The sequence below is a fragment of the Ambystoma mexicanum genome, chromosome 5p (genome assembly GCF_040938575.1).
Source record: "Ambystoma mexicanum isolate Mex_15411 chromosome 5p, UKY_AmexF1_1, whole genome shotgun sequence".
NCBI lineage: Eukaryota > Metazoa > Chordata > Amphibia > Caudata > Ambystomatidae > Ambystoma > Ambystoma mexicanum.
The window spans coordinates 694,303,139-694,323,071 of record NC_090930.1 but is presented as its reverse complement, the minus strand read 5'-3'; the positions used below and the strand labels follow the sequence as shown (position 1 = coordinate 694,323,071).

The window sequence follows — 19,933 nt, the reverse complement described above, 5'->3', positions numbered from 1 at the left end:
ACGGAAGCCCGATTGCTGAAGGCCAAGAAGTTTGTTTGATTCAAAGTAGGCCTGAATTTGTAAATTGGCTGCCCTAACCAGAATTTTTAGGCGAAAGGGTACCGTAGTAATAGGTCTATCCTTTGCCGGATTATTTGGATCGAGAGTAGGTTTTTTAATTAATGGGATCACCCAGGCATCTTTACGGTTGTTAGGTACAATCCCATATTTAAAGGAGGTGTTTATGAAGGGGGTGATAAATGGGGCAAGTTCGTGGGTCGCATCTTTAATAATAGGTGCTGGGCAGGAGTCACATTGGCAGTTGGAAGGATTGAGTTTTTTGATGATGTTCTCGACTTCCCATGTTGAGAGTGGTGAGAAGCTGAAAGGTTTGGTAGGATGGGTTGAGGTTGTAGTGTTAAATGCTGAATTAAATGCAGGGTCAGGGGTGATGCTGCATTTTTTAAGGTTGATTTTTGTTTGTAGGGATGCAACTTTATCAAGGAGAGCTTTCTGGATGTTAGTGCACCAGGAGGAGTCTGTGTTGCACTGGTCTAATGGCGCTATAGGTGATTCAAGTTCTTAAAGAATCTTAAAGAGCTCCTTGGTATTAGATTCAGCCAATAAGATACGATTGTTATAAGCATCTTTTTTGGCAAGGAATATAGCCTCTTTATAGGTTAATGAAACAGTGATTAGGGAGCTTTTGTTAGCTTCCACTGCGCCTCTGCGTTTCTTTTTACTTTACAGAGATCGCGAAGCTGAGGTGTAAACCATGAGTTAAGATGTTGACGTGGCTTGGGTTTGCACAGTTTTAATGGTGCAATGGTGTTTAGGCATTTAGGATGCTATGGTTGTAAATGTCGACAAGGACTGTGTTGTCGGAATTGGATGAGGACATCTTGTTGAGAAGGGGGGTGATTAAGGGGAACAGTTTCTCCTTAGAAATGTCCTTCTTATTGCGGCTAGGGTTAGCAGGTGCTATGTTAGTTTTAGCGCTTGAGGGGAAGCTTTCATGGTGAAGATTATATTGTGGTGGTCAGACCAAAGGCAGGGTGTTACAGACATTAAGTTAATTGTGCAGTTCAGATCCATTAGCCAGTCAAGGGTTCTACCCTTTATATGAGTAGGTTCTTTGATGTGGTGGGTAAAGACTAGATCTGTTAGGGAGTTGGCTAGGTCAAGGGCAACAGTATCATTAGGGTCTTGGAGACCGAGGTTAAAATCACCAAGTAATATAATCTGTGAGTTAGCCTTAGTGTTGGCAGTGAGAATAGATGATAAGTCCTCAGTGAAGGAGGGTATAGGTCCTGGAGACCTATAGAGTTGGTGTATTATGGCAGTATGGTTAGGCGAGGTAGCTAGTTTGACTGATAGCAATTCAGCCTAGAGGATTTGCGAATATGGAGTGGGTCTGAATCCAAGGGATTATTTGAAAATTATGGCAATACCACCGCCTTTGGATTGATTGGCATTCCTTTCACATCTGATAATGGCATAGTTATCTGGTATAGCCAAGGAAAGTGCAGGGCCAGATGCAGCATGAAGCCAAGCTTCCGTAATGGCAAGGAAGTCCAATTCTTCTCTTATGCTGAAGTCAGCAATGTCGAGGGCATGTGCTGGGAGGGACCTAGCGGTGATTAAAACACCTTTGATAGGTAATATTTTGGGACTGGTAGAGCTGCTGCCATGATTAACTGGAGGGGTGTTTTCCACAAAGTTTGTGTTATTGGTCACAATAGTAGGGACGTCCTGGTTAGATATAGGTTTGCTATTGGTGCCTAGGTGTAAATGGTGGGCTTTGTAACAAAATCTTGAGCCTAGTCTCTGATTTCTAAGGGGTGTGGCACAAGGTTAGTTGGGCGTTGGTTTAGTTGCAAAATGTTAAATTCAAAGGGCAGTGAGTTCAAGTATGGATTGGAATGTGGCATGGTGATAGTGGTAGAAAGCACTAGGTTATGCAAGTACAATATAGGTGTGGATGAAGGTAGTAGAAAATGGTAAGGGTGGGTTGTGAGGTTAGAGGATAAGCCAGTACTATCAATGTTCTATTGTGTAAATTGGAGCTGATAAAGGTTGCTTTCAAACAGATTATCAGTGGTAGTGAGTGGAGCAAGCCAGATGGCGAGTGGTATATACAGTGATGTGAGGAGCATAAAGTAAGATTAAGTAAATATAAGAATTGTAATCTGTAGTAAAATGGTATATAGTTTTTAAGGAGGGTGAGCAGATAGGTAGAAGCAATGATGCAAGTTGTTGACCCACAATGGGGTAATCAGATAGATAGCTCAAGGTAGTCTAGTTCTGAGACTGGGGAAATCAGCTGGGCACTAGGCTACATTGAGGGGGTGGGTGATATGTCCGCCTGGTTGTAGGCTAGGGGTAGGACATTGACCAAGATGCTAAAATGGTAAGTAGTGCGTTTCGAGTGACGGAAGATATACTAGACAGCCCAAATGATAAGATAGGCTTAAGTTGATATAAACATCTAGGACTAGGTTGCCATTGATAAATCTATATACATATGGTCAAGCATAAACGGTGCATTGTAGTGGACAAGGTGCGAGAAATAGTTAACAATGAGAATACTGATATGCAATGAGGGATGGTCTAGGTAAAAGACATGTAATAGTGAAATGGTGAAAAAGTAAAGAGGCATAAAACGAATGGTCAGTGTGAAGCTCTTAATACAAAGGCATATGATAGTTCGCAACTTATGTCACTCTAAATGACATATGATAGTAAGATAATAATGCATGCCAATGCATACAGCAGTCATATATAGATTGTGGAAAGGAATGCAGTAGTTAAGACGCTCCAGTGCATTCCAAATTATGTGAAAGAGTGAGCGTGGCAGAGTAGACTACATAACATTTCGGGAGCGGACCTCCTAGTAGTAGGAGAGAGGGAATATCCTAGTTAATAGTCTGTAGCGTGTGGGTCATAGTAATAGGCAATGGGCATAGGAGTATGTGGTACAGTACAATGAATTACGATATGCATAGAGCGAACAGTTCACATGAGACGTGCATAGGGCTTGGTAGGAAATTACGGTAGGAAATAAGAAACCAACGATGGACCAAATCTCAGAAAAATGTAGCGAGAGCATTATATGCTCAGTCCAGTGAAGCTGAGTAAAAGTCAGTACTTGCAGAGACTTAATATAAGTTAAAGGTGCTAGGTAGTAGGGGGCTTACCAGGGGAGGGTGGAGGTCTCGTAGGAGGGCAGAAGGTGGAGAGAAGCAGCATTGCTGGCCGCAGCTCTGCTGTCTCCAGACAGGTTCACGACAGGTTAAGAGCCTTGGAGGTGTGCCTTTGCTGGTGGGCCAGCGTTCGCCTGCCAGCGAAGGGATAGGCTAATGAATAGAAGTCATTGCCAATCATGTCGTGTTGCACACAAAGGAGGATGTTTAGGAATATTTTCTGAAAGCAAGATAACAAGCAGCAATCTTGAAGTGCCTAATCCTCGTGGTAGGCAATGGAGGGCAGCACGGAAATAGTAGAAACAGGGTACAAATCTGGCGAAGAGCAGAAATAAATGCTTTTGAAGCGTCAAATTCATATGGGGTCAATTATATAGCGGATTGGTAGATTATTCGGCACCCAAGGAGAAAAGACTGTAAATTGGTGTGGTGCAGCCTAGTAGACCTAGTAGATTTTGTTTTACAATTTCAAATGATGTTCTTCACATCATGAAAAATAATCTACAACTCTGTTTAAAACAATGAATATATGTGATGGCATCAGGCAATGTATTTTGTTGGGTGTATTTAAAGCTTTCAAATACGGTAGTTAAACCCAGATGAGGTTTTTGAGGATCACTGCAATTAGTATTCTGGAACTTGTATACTTCCCTTGATGCAGGAGAAAAGAAAGCTCTAGAAGAATAATGTTCCTGTCGCACAGCATATTTCTATAGAATTTTTTGTTTCATAAAATATGTTGTCATCACATGTTTTGTGCATTTTCTTAGTCGGATCTACAAAACAGGCTAATTGTAGTTCATAAGAGCCACATTTTCACAATCAACAGCATCGTCTGTATGACAAGAATTTGGAAACAATGTGCTCAAGTGCTGAAATTGCAGGCAGGGCTCAAATCCCCGCTTGATCATTTAATGAAAGTATGTGATCCTGGTCAATCTCAAAGTGCCTTACCTCTCGATTACATTCTCAGTGTAGTCTTATAAAAGTCTTACTCACGGAAGCAATAGTATTGCTTCATCTATATTGATAGTGACAATTGATATATTGCACATTACAAACTTATCTGTATAATGGTCATGCATAGCAAACCCCTCTTGGAAACCATGGCCTTCATCTAATCTTGGTTTATGTTCAGATATTTTCTTCTAATAACATTTTGTCTGCATCCTATATCCGTGCTAAGGTATGTGTACCTTCCTCATTGCTTCTAATTTGATTCCCATATACATGTTTGGCCATATGAACATTCTGTGAGGCTGTTCATCTGAGTTATGTGTGAATGCAATAATGTATGTACCTTTTCATATGGCTACTGATCTGTGTCCTGCATCCATTGTACCGTCCATGTACCTTTCTCTTGTCTATTAATGTTAAATCGAGTCTGATACATAAGCTAAAACACAGACCATAGACCTGAACTGCTAATGTTGGCTTTTAAATTCCACTTGTTTATTATTCTGTATCAAACAAGGATGAAGGGGACTCATTTTTCTTTGGTTCAGGTGGGGCTCCAATGGATGTGTTCCTTGGGCCCCAAAATTCCTTAAGATAGCCCTGTCGACAGTGCCATGCTCTTCGTCTATTGCCACATTGCCATCCATCCTTGCTATCCAGGATGCTTCATAAAATAAGTGTACCTAAGATCTAGCACTACTTAATAATAATAATAATAATAATAATAATAATAATAATAATAATAATAATAATAATAATAATAAGTGTTCTTATAAAGCACTTCTTGCTGGACTCTTCCAGCTTCTGAGAACCGTAATAACAGGTGGTGGATATTCTGAAAAACAAATTTTCTTTCTGGGTCTTTACAAATATTTCTTACTGGCGTGGTTCCCGACGTTCACAATAGACAGTTGCATCCGTCCAAGCTGAAGCTCAAAACAACAAGCGTGGATGGGTGCCTTGGTCCACAGATGAACGTGGTGAAGCATACCATTACAACATATTTTCAAAGACCAATGAAAGAGTTTTTTTGTGTAATATCTACCAAATAAAGACAACGATTTTACTGCTATTTCAGAAAATCTAACAAATAAAGTAACATATTAATTGGCCGTGGCAAGTATTTTGGTAAACTGGGCTTCGTCACAACACAATAGAACAGACTTTAGTGATTTTACTCTTTTCTTGGTCAGTGGAGAATTCATAGAAGTGAATCATGCAGAAGCACATGAAAACGAAATTATTATTAAGCCCAGTGATGGAATACATTGGAGTAGTTGATTACTGATGAGATGTCGTCCGCCGAAGAATGCGTCAACATATTTATTGGAATAGAACAGAAACATGTAGGTTACTTCTGGCTTTATTTTTAAGCCTGTAGTTTTATTCCTGCATTGAGCTCATGAGCAGACAATATAGATTGAAATGCTTTAGCTCTGTTTGTTTTTGGAATTGTTGCACATGATTTGTTAGCTTTAATACGGATTTGAGCCAGGGGCGTCATTTCAACAAAATGCCTGGGGTAGTGGAAGTGGCATCACACAACACTTGACCTCGGATGACATCACAGGAAGTGATGTCATTTGACCCCACTCCAAAGTGACATCACAGGAAGCGATGGAACACGACCTTCCACCCCTTGGCAAAACAGGAAGTAGCATCGTTCCTAAGTACACTACGAACAATATGGTTATGATGTCACAGTAATGTTATATACATGCCATACATGAATGGATCAGCATAAGTATCATTAACATGAGTGTGTGTAGGCCCATGTTACCAAATTACCGTGAATGCAAGCAGACGTCGAAGGCCAAATGATAATGATGTGTTATTATATAGCACTTTATATAGAACAAATATACATACAATATCACCCAATCTGTGTTGGTACTCATTTATCAACCTCAGAAGAATGAAAGGCTGAGTTGGCCTTGGTAGGATTCAAACCTGCAATCTGCAGATTACACAGACACACACATTGCAGCAACAAGCATTCAACCAACTGAGCTATCTTAGCAGCTAACGTAAAAAGAGCAATTACATGTCGAAATGTTCTCAAAATCAGAAAGCAAATTGCACTCTGTAGTGGATAACACTTAACTGGTAAATGAGATTCAACAGCAGGCCAGTTCATCTGCAGGTCTGGTGCAAATTTGGCCACATGTCAAACCTGTGTGGATCTACTTTTCAGGCTTCAGAGGTTGGCAAAATACATACCATTGGGAGGGTTCATAATTGTGTATTAGAGAATTTCGAGTATTGCAGGGAAAGCAGTGCACTCATACGGCATTCCACACTATGGGCGCTCGTTACCTCATGCATGCAAACAAACATCCTGAACAGCATGCCATGGAAATAGAAAAGAAAGACACATTACAACAAAGCATTGATTGTGGCACAATGAAATCAAGAGCCACTTTATGTGCTATGGTCAAACATTTCTACACTGTACACAAGCTTTTTTGGACAAGGATTTTGTCAAGTGACCAAGGACACCAAGATGGAATGGCTTGTGATGATTGTAACAGAGACAACGGCAGAAAAAAACATGCTATAACTGCAACTTGTGAATAGCAAAATAAATAATCCAAATTCTTCTCTTCATGGCATTGGAAGTTTTTGCCTGCATTGTGAGTTTGAGGTGTTTTATAACAGACTAAATCAGTGGTTCACACCCTGTAGTGTGCCTGAAATAAATCTTTAATGTCTAGCAATGATTGTATAGAATTCCAGAAAGACAAACTATTTGTTATTCCTATTCTTTCTTTTTTAGGGTCACTGCTCAAAGTGTTACACTTGTCGAACCCCCTGTTTTTTTTTAGGAGGCCTGAACAAGAACGCCAGCCACTGCAGAAACAAAGAGCCACATTGCGCTGGCCATAGCCCAGTAGCTTCCATTAAAAAGAAAAGTACAAGTTTCTTTGTAATTATTGTTTTGCAGTAGCAAAGGAGACCCCAGGGGTTGCAAGGGAGACCTCAGAGGTCGCAGGTGCGACTCCCATCAACACCCAAATGATGTCCCTGATTTGAGTGTGTATGAAGTATGCTTGCATTTAAGACAAGGAAATACATAAATTGATTGTCTGTATTGAGAGAGATGTCATATAAGCTTGAGGATGTTTTTTGTTGGATTGTAACATTTTGTACCTAACTGATGTTTTTTGAGTGAAATGTATTTCAATAAATATATTTACAAAATGTGGAATGTATTGACAATAATTGTTATAAATGTGTGCTTATGGTGTAAACATTACAGCAATGTTAAATATCTTTACTGAATATATGTATTTATTTTATTTATTGCTTATTTGTAATGCGCACTATACAGCAAAAAAATGTGTTTTGAGGTGGATCAATACAAGGGAGAAGGGAAGGGGACAGAAAGCGGATATAAAAAAACAAAAAAGCATTCCTAAAACATTGTCAAACATTCGGAACGTGCAAGTGCTAAAGCATGAGAGCAGGGGAGGGGGGAGGAAGAGAAGCGCAGAGGATGGGAGGAGGAACAGACAAAACAATCAAACTAGGTTGTGAGACAATTTGGAATGTGCAAGTGCTGGAACATAGAGCGGGGGAGGAGGGAGGAAGGGGGTGCAAGAGGGAAGAGGAGAGAGTTACAAAAAAAAACACTAGTTAAGATAAGAGCAGGAATAACATGTAGGCTACATTAAGGAAAACCAGAAATGCAGTTTAGACAAGCAGATGGGTAAGTGCAGACTAGAAAATCCTCGTCTCATGGAATTAGGGGCTACATCAGCCATCCAAACAGCAATTTAGACTGGCAGGTAAGTGAGTGCAGACTGGAATGCCTTGCCTCATGGAATGAGGGGCTAAATCAAACATGCAAACAGCAATTTAGACAAGCAGGTAAGTGAGTGCAGACTGGAAAACCCTCGTCTCATGGAATTAAGGGCTACATCAGCCATCCAAACAGCAATTTAGACAGGCAAGTAAGTGAGTGCAGACTGGAAAGTCTTGCCTCGTGGAATGAGGGGCTACATCAAACATGGAAACATCAATTTAGACAGGCAGGTAAGTGAGTGCAGACTGGAAAAGCCTTGCCTCATGGAATGAGGGGCTACATCAGACATACAAACAGCAATTTAGGCAGGCAGGTAACTGGCTGGCATTGCGGCAACCTCGTCACAGGTAGGATAGGATGTATTAGACAAACAGATGAAAATAAAAAACAACACAGGAGGGTGAAGGTAGATAAAAAAGAACAGAGGGTAGGGAGTAGAGTTGATGGAGGAAACTGCAGGCACAAGTCAGTAATGAAGCATAGGCAGAAAGGTGGGGGAGTCAGGAAATTGCAAAAGGTCAAGATACGGGTGCAACCAAGTACAATATGAAGGGAACGCCTCATCCGCAAGTACAGGGGCAACAAGAGGTTTGCGAGGTAACAGAGCGAGATCAGGAACAATGCAGATGGCAACAGGCAGGTATACAAATAATGAGGAGCAAGAAGTTAGAAAACATATTTTTTTTGGCCAGGTCACAAGGAGCTGGATGTCAACTAGTGTCTCAGAGGAGAAAGTCAGTTCTGAAGCCAGAGGCAAAAGGTTGATTTTTTGAAGTGTTTTAAGCATTGGTCGACAGAAGCACAATATTTATTTTTTGGTAGAGAGTATTTGTGAGTAAAAATGTGTTTTATGGTAGCCAGTCTGTATCCGCTGTTTTTGAATATCGGTCTTCTTTTTTTTTTCTTAGAAGTCACTAGGGAAGAATGTTGTGGTACATGAAGCTATTACAAGAAATAGCAAGTGATTGAGACATGTTAGCTCAACCATGTCCATCCTTCACTGTTTCCTTTTCTTAGTGAGTCCTTATAATGTGTATGGGTAATGCCCAGACAAGAGTTCATTATTCCCTGCACATGCAACGTCAAACTGTTCCTCACAAATTAGGCCAAATGTGGCTGAAACATGTCTGTTGCTGGATCAAAATAAAGACTTCCTAAGCAGAAGATGAAAATGGCTCCTTGGTAGAGCTCATCATTCGATGAGGGGGAGCTACCGTTAGAAACGCAGGAGCGAGTCGTATGCACAGAGTGCAGTAAATCTTGCTAAATCGATGTGTAGGCAATGGCACTTTTTCCATCCAGTACAATAGCAAACCTACTGACACAAGAGGTCTGATTTAGGAGTCTTGTGTAGATATAATCCTCTGGGTGTACCAGTGGAAAAATACCTCATTTAAGGTTTAGACTTCCTGGATATGCACCGTTGGATTCCCAGAGGAAAGGTGGCGGTGTGTCCACTGGTGGCTAGTCCAACCAAAGAGGATTATCATCGTCCCTGGATATGGACAATCCCCACATGGTCAACGACCCAATTCCCTAAAAAACAACATAATGTTTCACCCCCATCTACCTTTCTGCTGACAAATTTCATATGCGCGTTCACGGGAACAAGCACACACTTAAAAACATCCAACACTTTCAAAGAATTCCCACAATTTGCGTCATTCCCGTCTTTTATTCAAGAACTCCATTTGCATATTTTTGTAAATTTAAAGTTAAATCTGTAAGTAGACTTTTAAGGGAACTCAGGTTTAGCCTAAAGACATTTATGCATCAAATACTCTTACCCAACTACTTGTTTTCCACTGTTTTGTGAGTCTTGATTGTGTGATCTTTATTGGTTGGAACTTTTCAAAGACCTTTAGGATTATTTCCTGTTGAATTACTTATTGAACTAAGTCTATATTTGTTTTGTATTCCTTTAGTATGGTTGCAGTCTTCATTTGTTAAATCAAAAGCAAAGATGTAAACAGATGTATAAGTCTACCTCCCTATATTGCTCTCATTTCATGTTTATTAAGGTGTCACTGTTACCCTGAAAAATCCTACCTTTGAATAAATAGTTCCTTATCTAGTCCCGGTGACTGTTCCTTTTACTCCACTCCACAACCTGGTCAGAATGTCCCTCAAATTCACCACATTGTAAGAGGCTCACTGTTTCCCCTCAAATCTGTTTCTTATCTATTGTACGTTCTTTTGTGGTCAAAGGAGCATTGTTCCTCCTGTATATAAATACATGTATTTATTTAGCAGTTCTATCAGTTCGCCATGCTAGTTCAATATATCTGTGATAGGAGAAAAACCTTTGTGTAAATATACACTCATATCTTTCCCTAGCTTCTCTCAAACACCCATGCACTAGAATCACCTAATTTCCCATAAAGTGTCCATTAGAGTTGCTATCAGGCCTTAAAGGGGGAGACGGACATAAACAGAGCAAGGGTCTTGCTGTCACATACATATGGTAAAATGAAACTGAAGGCAAATAAAGAAAAAACTTCAGTTTAAGTGAATGGATAAATACATATTATTGCATAAAAAGGGCAGTGTAGATGCCACAACGGTCATTACAGACTTTTATCAAAGGTGACAGGAAACCCCTTTGAACCATGCTAAAACAATGTTTGTGTGATAAACATAACTAAAGTTATTAATGAAAAATGTATTTGGGCCTTCTCTTGATTACAAGAGATTTGAACGTTGGTGTGGGGGTGAAGGAGATAATTAACATGGAAATTATGAAGTGGCATATCTTTCACTGATATGGCTCCTAGGTAAATGAAGAAAACACGTATTTCTGCATAGGTAGGGTGTGCCAACTTCAGAATAACATCATCTGATTTGCCTTAAAATGTAGTTCTTAAAAATATATTCATGCATGTAAAGATTTGAAAATTGAGGGTACTTGACATGTTGATAGATTTTTTGAGTTTTAAACATGCTGAGTTCCCTGGCAGATTAGGATGACTGAGCGTTCTCCCTCCACAGCTGTCCCGACTCACTCCCCCATATCCTTATCCTATCAGCACACAGGTTGGTGGTGGGTAGAGAAAAGCAACCAATCCCTTTCACAGGAATCATGAAAGGTTTGTAGTATCATGTGCCCTATAAGTAAAGAAGTTTGCATTAGAACTGGGGGTTTTCCTCGTATTCCGGGAGGCAACCTGCTGCTGAACTCTTGTGAGAAGCATCCCAGCAGAGAGGCCCACATCTTGCATTGGAGACAGAAATAGGGGAGACATAGAAGCTGACTGGGACCCTTTGGAGGATTTAGAGGAGACTCTCCTTGACGGACCCTTGCTGTCCCATCGGTGCCCTGCTGTTACCTGATGCCCATTCCAAGGCCTCTCCTGTAAAGTAAAACTATCCCCAAAGCCATAGATTGTGCAGGCCCTGCATTTTTCAAGCATTGTTTAAGTTATTTCCCCGTAGAAAAATATCCTGTTTGTTTGTGTAGATCCTTAGCATATTTTATAAAAGTAAATCAATTAATTCCCCTATTAAAACCACGGGAGGTGTTTTGTTGGCAATCAAAACCAACAAACTCTTCCCAGTGTGTTGTGAGGCGGTATAGACATAAAGATCTGACAAAAGTCTTAATCCCAAAACCCTGTTTCCACGTGAGTGTGCAGGGTACTGTAGAGAAGGAGCCAAGTAATCCCCACCTCAACCAACTCATCCATATTGCCTACATGTTGGGAACCAGAGGTTGAGACACCTGCAGTACCAGTGAAAATACCATTACCGAGGGGAATTCTGGAGGCAAGGTTCCCATTGAGAAAGCCATACCTGCATACGAGACAATTTGATGGTCATTTGAATATAATCTCAGAAGAAGCAGGACCAATCAATGAAAGAACAGATTGGTGACGTCGTATGAAGGAATACTGATGCACTGAGAAGTGATGCAGAGACAAGAGAATGTAGATATTCTAGAAGGCATCAAGAAAGTATCAAGGATAAGTGACATCTCAGGCACGAGGTGAAGAAACTTATGCTACAGTATCGATGAAGATATTAAGTCATTTTAGACATGTACAGATGCAAAGAAACGCAACCAGACAAAGTATTCATGAGGCAAGCTAACTAGTGAATAGATTTCAGCATACACCAACATATACATATATAGGAATCAAGTCAAGAAAGGATGTTTCCACAACGTATTATAGCAGAGCTGGGCCAGAGAAAACGATTTTTTCCTTTGAATCCCTTTTTCCAAAAGGGTGCATTTTATTTTAATCCTAAAATGATGTTCCTATTGTGTTCCCACTCTCTGCCACTGGCCTTCAATTCAGAGGGGTCAGGTCTAATTGATGTTTGGAGGGTGGGGGTTGCTGGGAGAAACCTTTCATAACCAAATCAGCAATCACTGTGTGTCTTGAATTCTTCTTTTTCTGTATTGGTGGGTGATTTAAAAATAAATAATTGTGACTGCATATCTCAGTATTGTCTCTGTGTTGGTGCCTTTATGGAAGTCATGTTTGTTCTTGTGTTGCCACAGCACTGGTGGCTGATGTTAGTCAGTTTGCCAAATTTGGTTTAAATAAATTAATAAACATATGTTCTGACTACACACCGGTCTGGTTCCTAGTCCATTGTGGCACTGGGTAATTGTTGGGATCTGGTGCAAGACGGGTTGGATGACTTACCAAATTGAACCAAATCAAAATCACAAAATCATAGAGATTTATTGTGCGCCCCATTCATTGGGGGGAAAGGGACTCCCTGAGTTGAATGTGATTGCCTAATAAACGACAACATAATTGTTCCCAAAAGTAAATGCATTCATATCAAGGTCCTTTTGTATAGGAGCCTCTAGACAAAATGCTACCTACCTCCAAGTCGAGATAATTCACTATACTTCGAACAGGACTCTATTTTCAGCTGACAACCTCTTAATCAGAACCCTCTGCATCAAATATGTGTGCAAGGGCACCACACAGTGTCTAGCTCAAAGCACCCAAGCCATGGAAATATGCCCCTCCACATCCAGTCACCATTTAAACCCCCTCTCAGTTTGAAAAGTATTGAGAACTCTCCTCACGCCCACCATCGGCTCTGCTTCAACCCAGTTTCCGCAAAGCCAGCGTGAATGAGCACTGTACTGCTTATACCTAAAATCATGTTATACTGTCAGACCCTGAAACGATGTAGTCATGCTTGCTGTGCTATGCAAATAATACAAATATAGATCAAATAATAAATAATAGTACAAAAAGAATCTGAAATCGTGTTTAAAAAAAACTCAGGGTGATTTTGTACATTTTATTGGTTTTATTTTTTTAGTATGAACATAACAGTTTCGAAGCATCCAAGCCAACATCAATGCTGTTACAGGAAGCGTTTTGAGGACAGTAAATTCTGTGTAGGAACTATCATTTAAAACACTACCTTCAAAGATGTATCCTTACTTTGGAAGCAATACCAATGCTCATTGTTATTGCAATGGAAGCAAGTCTGTCATTTAGAGGAGGACAGCCAAAAAGCCCAGCCAGGGTGGAAATGAAAAGTCAGGGGTGAACCGGGTCGTTTTTTCTTCCCACCCCACGCTCTCCCCATGTTTACACTGTAAGGGGTCGACCAGAAAAGTAGTTGGCTATGAGGTGAAGCAGTTATGCTGCCATACGGTCCAAGTACCTAGGCAAAGTATAACAATCCCTGCCAAATGATGTGAGTGCATGAGCATTAAATGGGAAAGCCTTGTGCATAGTGAGAATACCTGAGTATAGGGTGGCAATATCTAAAAAATGCCATGAGTACTTTGGCCTATGATGGTAACAGCTGCCTAGCAGTGTGAGTAGCTGGGCATATAATGCTAGCTTTTGACCAATAGTTGGAATGCCGGATGGATAGCTCATGTGCAACATGCCAGGCTTGAAACCCTGATTACGTTCACTAGGTCCTTAGTTATTCTGAGGGCGATGGACCCATTACCATCAGTGGGCAATAATAGCATTGATGAATACAGTGCTTATATGTGGTCAATGTACATGAAGCTCTACAAAAATCACCCAATTAAAATGTTATGATGCAAGTACAATGCCAACAAATTGAATTCCCTAGTAAGTTGTGCTAGTTGCTGTTGTCGGATGACAAAAGCTGGCAATGTGTGTGAGTACCTGGGAACGATGTGAGTTTCTTAATGTATTATGACAATGCCTTTAATTGGTTGAATGTGAACATATCTTGGTAAAAAAAAAAAAAAAAAACTTTAACACGATGAGAACTTGGACAAGTGATTGAAACACTAGGTAAAGTGTAAAGTTACATGGGCATGTGATCTCAAAACCTACAATAGCAACACAGAAAACCTTTTTACTACACACACAACCCCTCCTAAATGTTGTTGGGGGCAGAGAGGAGTAAGTGTAAGGGCTTTGCTGCATGTGTTTTCTTGGGCATGGCTTCAAAATACCCATTCTGGCCATGCAGTGGGTCATTTCCAGACATAACCCCTGTGCCCTTTGTGCAGAGAACACCTCTTCTCAGACTATCTCTCCTCTTGGCGCTGCATCCCACAGAATACAGTTGAGTCCCACAATACATTTGGTCCAATTGTACGCATCGCTCCTCCACCTTTTCCTTCTCATGCCTTCCTGTGCATCTTATCTCTCCCTCGGCCTCATACCACTATCTCACTGACATTGCTCCTCCCTACCACTACTGAATGTGCTATCATACTCCTCCATTGCCTCTCTGACAAAGTACTTTGACGCCATAAACTATGGCAGGAGGCGCTATACAAATGCAAGATAACATAACATGCTAATGCTTGTGTTCCACCTTTGCACATAAAATCACTTTTTTCCATGGTCAATAACACACACCCCCATCTCACACAATATTGCTCCTTGACACATACAACACCAAACAAAGGAAGTGATCCCCTTAATTACAATCCCATCAGACTTCAAACCTTTAATTTGTCCAACTCTGGACCCCTTTGCTGAAACTTAAAGCATAGGAACAAAAATAATGGATACAAATATTGCTTTTCCCTTACTCACTCAAGCATATTTTGCCCCCAGTACACAGCATTGCTTGACATGGCGACTGCATGTCACTGAGTACGTGTTCTACAGTCCTGGGCTTTCATGTGAAAGAGTAATGCATTCTGGGAGCTGTCATCTTTTTTGTTCCACCTGGCTTAAAATACCATGATTAGAATTTGAACATATGTTCAATTTTACAACTCGTGTGTCTTTTAAATTCCCCATTGAACCAGTCATGTGTTTATAGAGTGTGAGTACAGTATTGTGTTTTATATACTGCACTGTGTGTGTATTATATACTGCACTGTTTTGGTTATTTTGCAATAATCAGGTAACAGCCATGTGTCCTATCCATGTAGACAGGTGGCTGTCTTGGGTGTAGCGAAACATTTTGAATCTCAATGTCACAAATGTATTAAGTATGTTAGATAACCACATATCAAATTATTTTGATACATTTTTAAAATGTACCTAATGATTTAAATAAATTGCTCAAAATAGTTTATGAAAGTTTAGAGTGATTATTGAATTGTTAGTCCCTCAATGAAAACATGTCCTCCCTATGTGTCGAGTCTGCCGAAAGGAAGGGCACAAGAGCAACCGGTCCCAGTGTTTGTTCTTTAACGTAGAAGCCCACAGAATACCGGTTTGCTTTCTCTATCCCTGGAGTTCCCCACTTGTTCATTAGTACATCTGCTGTCCCGTCTTACTCTGTCATCCTGGTCTTTTTATAACGCGCCCTGATGCCCGCGGGATGCGGCGCTATATAAACACATACATAAATAAAATAACTAATCTTATTTTGTTCCACCTGGCTTAAAATACCATAAAACAATGATTTTCTAAAGAAACCCCTGTGGTGTTCAGCTAACAGGGAGTCACTCATGTGATCATCCTAAGCCATCCCGCAAACCAGAAGATGAGCCTAGTCACCTGCTACAGGACTATACACGAATCCTCCCCTCCTCATATCATGCCATCCTTTGCCCATTTACTTGGGTATGCCACCCCTGCCCCGACTACTGTCTACTCCTGTAGGCAGTCTCTGACCATTTTGAGTAGCCAGCAAAAACAAAAAAGAGCCCTTTCGGCTACCCTGAACCCCCAAACCTCCATTCTGGTCTGCCAGTGCTATGCAGACCTTCTCACGCTGTCCAAGGTTGTGGGACCGTTCACGCGTGGTTATCCTCATAAAGGGATGCTAATTTGGAAGATGCAAGCCTTCTTTAAAGTCTCTGAGTACAGTACTAAGCCATTGGCTGCACCAAAGGGGCTGGAGGTAGATGGATATGGACAGGGCAGGCTTTCGCCTTCTGCGTCTGTTCACGTAGTGATGCTGCCTGCTAAGTACGCGAAAAGTAGAAGATTCAAGGCGCTATCCCAGGTGAGAGCCTTAGGCTGTCACTGCTGGGCCCCGGGCCCCCTACTACGCCCGGGCCGTTACCTGGTTTGCCCACCCTTATCAATTAGCCTGAGTGTGCAGTGGGAACGACTCGATGACTGGGGTGCACAGGATGTTGGCAGAGGCAAAGTACATATGCCATACCTCGGTTTGTGATGAGCGTACCACGCACACATTATATTGAACTGAGCCTTCTCTATGTGGCTTTGATAGAATGCTCGGTTTACATTGCACACCATTTGTTAGGTTTCCGGTACAGATCTGAGATAAATACGCGCTGTTAAAGAGTCCAACTAAAACAGTGCACCAATGTTACCATATGCCACCGTTTGTTCGTGAAGGATCTTGGAGAGCCGCGTGGGGTCGGGGGGGGGGGGGGGAGTGTCGCAGCTGGGGGATTCTTGGAACATTGGCTGCCCCCGCGGACCGTGAGTCGCTCTTCTGCACCATGAGTGAATGTGGCGTGACAGGAGGGTACTTTTCAGGAATAGTGCAGGCTCTGTGACTCGCATGGGCGGCTTCTATTATGACGTATGGAAGGGAACACACTGGAGGTCAGCACTCTCACATGAATGGCCTTTCACATTTAGGTTTCGTCAGGGGCGTTGCTAGGGGGGGGCTAAGGGGGTTATAGCCCCTGATCTTTTGGTTGTAGCCCCGGATAGAATCTCAGGAGCTACAGCCAAAAGACTAGCTAGCCCCCAGTCCCAACAGTTCCGACATCAGCCTAGCCCCGGGTCTTTTCCAGACCTAGCAACTCCCCTGGGTTTCGTCCCCCGGTGCTTTATCCACTCGCAGCACAACAGAAGCAGAATACAGTATGCCACATTCCACAAGTGAGAAAGGTCAAAGGATGTGTCTGCGGTTACGTGGGTCTTGCTTGCACCCAGTTACTCGAGTTATTAGAAATGCAGGCGCAGCCCATGGGTTCCTAATCACCTGACAATTTAAGCGTGGCATATCAGGAAGTGATCTGGCCATTGGGGAAAGAAACTGGCAAGTATCACATCTGCAACTGATGAGTTCTCACGTTGCCTGGTGACAAGCTCGAGTAGCGCGCTCAGTATTTTGGTTTTCAGGTATTTTGTTGTTGCATTCTGGGAATTACAGGCCTGCATGTATGATGGTGATGTAAAAACTACAGATACTAGAATGCAAAGAATACATCGAACCCTGGTCCAAATGCTCAGGTCCTTGGTATTGTTAGGCCACTAAAGTGACACTCAGGGTTGTGGACTAATAACAAACCAGGTGAAATGTTGGCTGGCACAGGTCTAATGGTGTATCTTTATTGTGTTTGTAAAGCGCATATCACTAAACTGCGCCATCTGTACCCTGCATCATGTCTCACTGTACTTCACACCAGAAAAAAACGGGCAACCACCATATTCTACAGGCCGCGAGTCGGTGCAGCATTACACTCTGAAAAATAGAAATGCGCCACCCAGCAATATGTCCACTTAGAAATGTGAGAAATTCCTATGGCGTGGCCCCAAAGAATTAAGGGTGTCAGGGATTAACATGGCACAGTGACCAAGCCGCACCCCCCCCCCCCCCCCCCCGCCCCGTCTCCTTCTCCTGAGGAGAAGTAGCAGGAAGCCACCCAGGGTCACCGGGATGGTGACCCGGGAAGAAGAGGAAAGTTAGGACGACAAAACTGGCTTAAGAACAGGAAGGGAGGTAGCCCACTCCCCGTTTAATCCCCTGATTGGAGGCAGAATTATCTTCGTACAACCAGCAGGTGAGATCAGAGACCCTTTGAGGCCACTAAATAGGGGAGGCACAGGGCAGGAGTGGTCTCTTTCACTGCTTTACCCTCTGCTGCAAGTTCAACTTTGTCCCGCCCACCACACCCTAACATGACTTCTAGTCCCGGTTTGCTGTTTTTTTTTTTTTCTGTAGTGTTGCAGGTGGTTACTAAGGCGATGGAGCAGCACCAACCCGTACCTCCTGATGGAGGACAAGAGTAAGTTGCCCACTGTTAGCCTAATATGCTGGGGGGGGGGGTGGCAAGGTCGGATAGAGAGGGCACTCTGTCTGGACATCAGCTTCCAGCCTTGGTTGGTGGAAAGAAAAGCAGAACGACACGTCGCACCGTCCGAGAGCGGTGGGTGCCAATGTGATTCGCCTGAGCGGGAGGCTCAGGGAGGTTCGGGGAGTGAGACCCTAAGAAGCTTGCTAAAGAGTTGATAAGAACAAAACGAGAGCCGACTGGAGATGAATAAAAACGATACAAAGGAAAAGGGGGGTGCTGAGGAAGGAAAACTAAACAAAACGTGCTCCCGAGCATTTGTGTTATTAAAAAGCAAGGCGTGTTTTCAATTTCTGGTTGTAAATGCGTAATAATAAACTGCGGCCTTGTTTTGCCACAATAATACGAGCTTGGTCTGGCTTCAGTTATTTGTGCAAAGTAAGCCACAGAGTTATTGTGGGGAATGTTGATGGGACTGCCTATGTTAAAAGCTATGCCCGCCACTCTCTCCGCGACACACACACACACACGCGCGCGCGCAGCCCCCCGAGCAATTACCCCCACGTCCCATTCATCACAAAGCCTGCGGTGCCCTGTCACGCGCTGTCTCGGGTGGCAGCTGGAGGCTTTGTGTGTCCCCCTCCTCAGACAGCAGCGTTTACCTATCAGTGCTGCGCGGCAGCCGGTCACAGGTACCTCGGCACGCACTGCTTCATCTCCGTCAGCGCAGCCCCTGGCGGGCCACACACGGGCCCAGCTCCCGATCAATGCCCTCTCCCTGACAGGGCTGCCGGCGCTAGCTGCGCAGACAGGCCGCCTGGCGCTGCAAATGGGCGCTATTAGCATCTGCACGCTGTTCGCGGCATTGCCTGGCATCGCCCTGCCCATTAGGGAGAAACGCGCTCATTTTACTGTAGAGCAGTAAAGGGTTATTTGAGCGCACTCCTTTCCTCGAGAAAGGAACGGGGGGGGGGCTTGCGACAAACTGAGAGCAGGAGCGTCGCCTCCCTTCCCATTGCAGCAGACTTTAAAGCACATATGCCCAACAACACAGACAAGAGTGGGACATGCCATCACACCACTATTCCAACGCAGAGCCGTGTCGGCGGGCTGAGCCAATCCCGAAGTCCGGACGCCTCCGTGCTCTTTCCTCAGCTTTTCTCGATAAGGAGCCCAGGTGTTGCCGTGTTTTACACGGCGGGGAATTCCCTCCGCTGGACGACCGTCGGCGCGGGATGCCACCGGCGCAATGCACACATTAGAATGAATGAGCACACTCCGATAACATCAAAGGACAGGTGTGGAGAGATCGCCCAAGGGAGGCACCAATCACACGACAAGGCAGACGGGGCTTTCTAGAGGCATGCAGGCTGCTTTAGCTGCCAGCACTTAGAGTTGTTATAATGTCAGTATGTAGTAGCTGTATATTCACACATGTGAGTATGCATGCATGAATACACACATACATACGCAAGCGGATAGATGTAGAGAGAGGGGCGGGGATCCGTTGTACACCCACCCATATCTAGGTGTCAACACTGATCCGTCTGCTTTACACATGCCATCTACACACACACACGCGCGCGCATTTATATGCGCATGTATTAATATACACACACCCAC

At 42.9% G+C, this 19,933-nt stretch overlaps 1 protein-coding gene across 5 annotated transcripts in view; it reads right to left on the bottom strand.

The window, feature by feature from the left end:
- Positions 1–19,933, bottom strand: part of GABRA3 (gamma-aminobutyric acid type A receptor subunit alpha3) — a 2,265,987-nt gene that overhangs the window by 2,244,915 nt on the left and 1,139 nt on the right. For 2 of the 5 annotated variants that reach the window (XM_069613064.1, XM_069613065.1), the window contains exon 1: positions 18,973–19,184. The exons of the other annotated variants lie outside the window; for them this stretch is intronic. In XM_069613064.1, coding sequence (XP_069469165.1) covers positions 18,973–19,156 — 184 coding nt within the window. In that variant the 5' untranslated portion in view covers positions 19,157–19,184. Of the gene's footprint in view, positions 1–18,972; positions 19,185–19,933 lie in introns of those variants that run through there. 5 annotated transcript variants of the gene reach the window in all.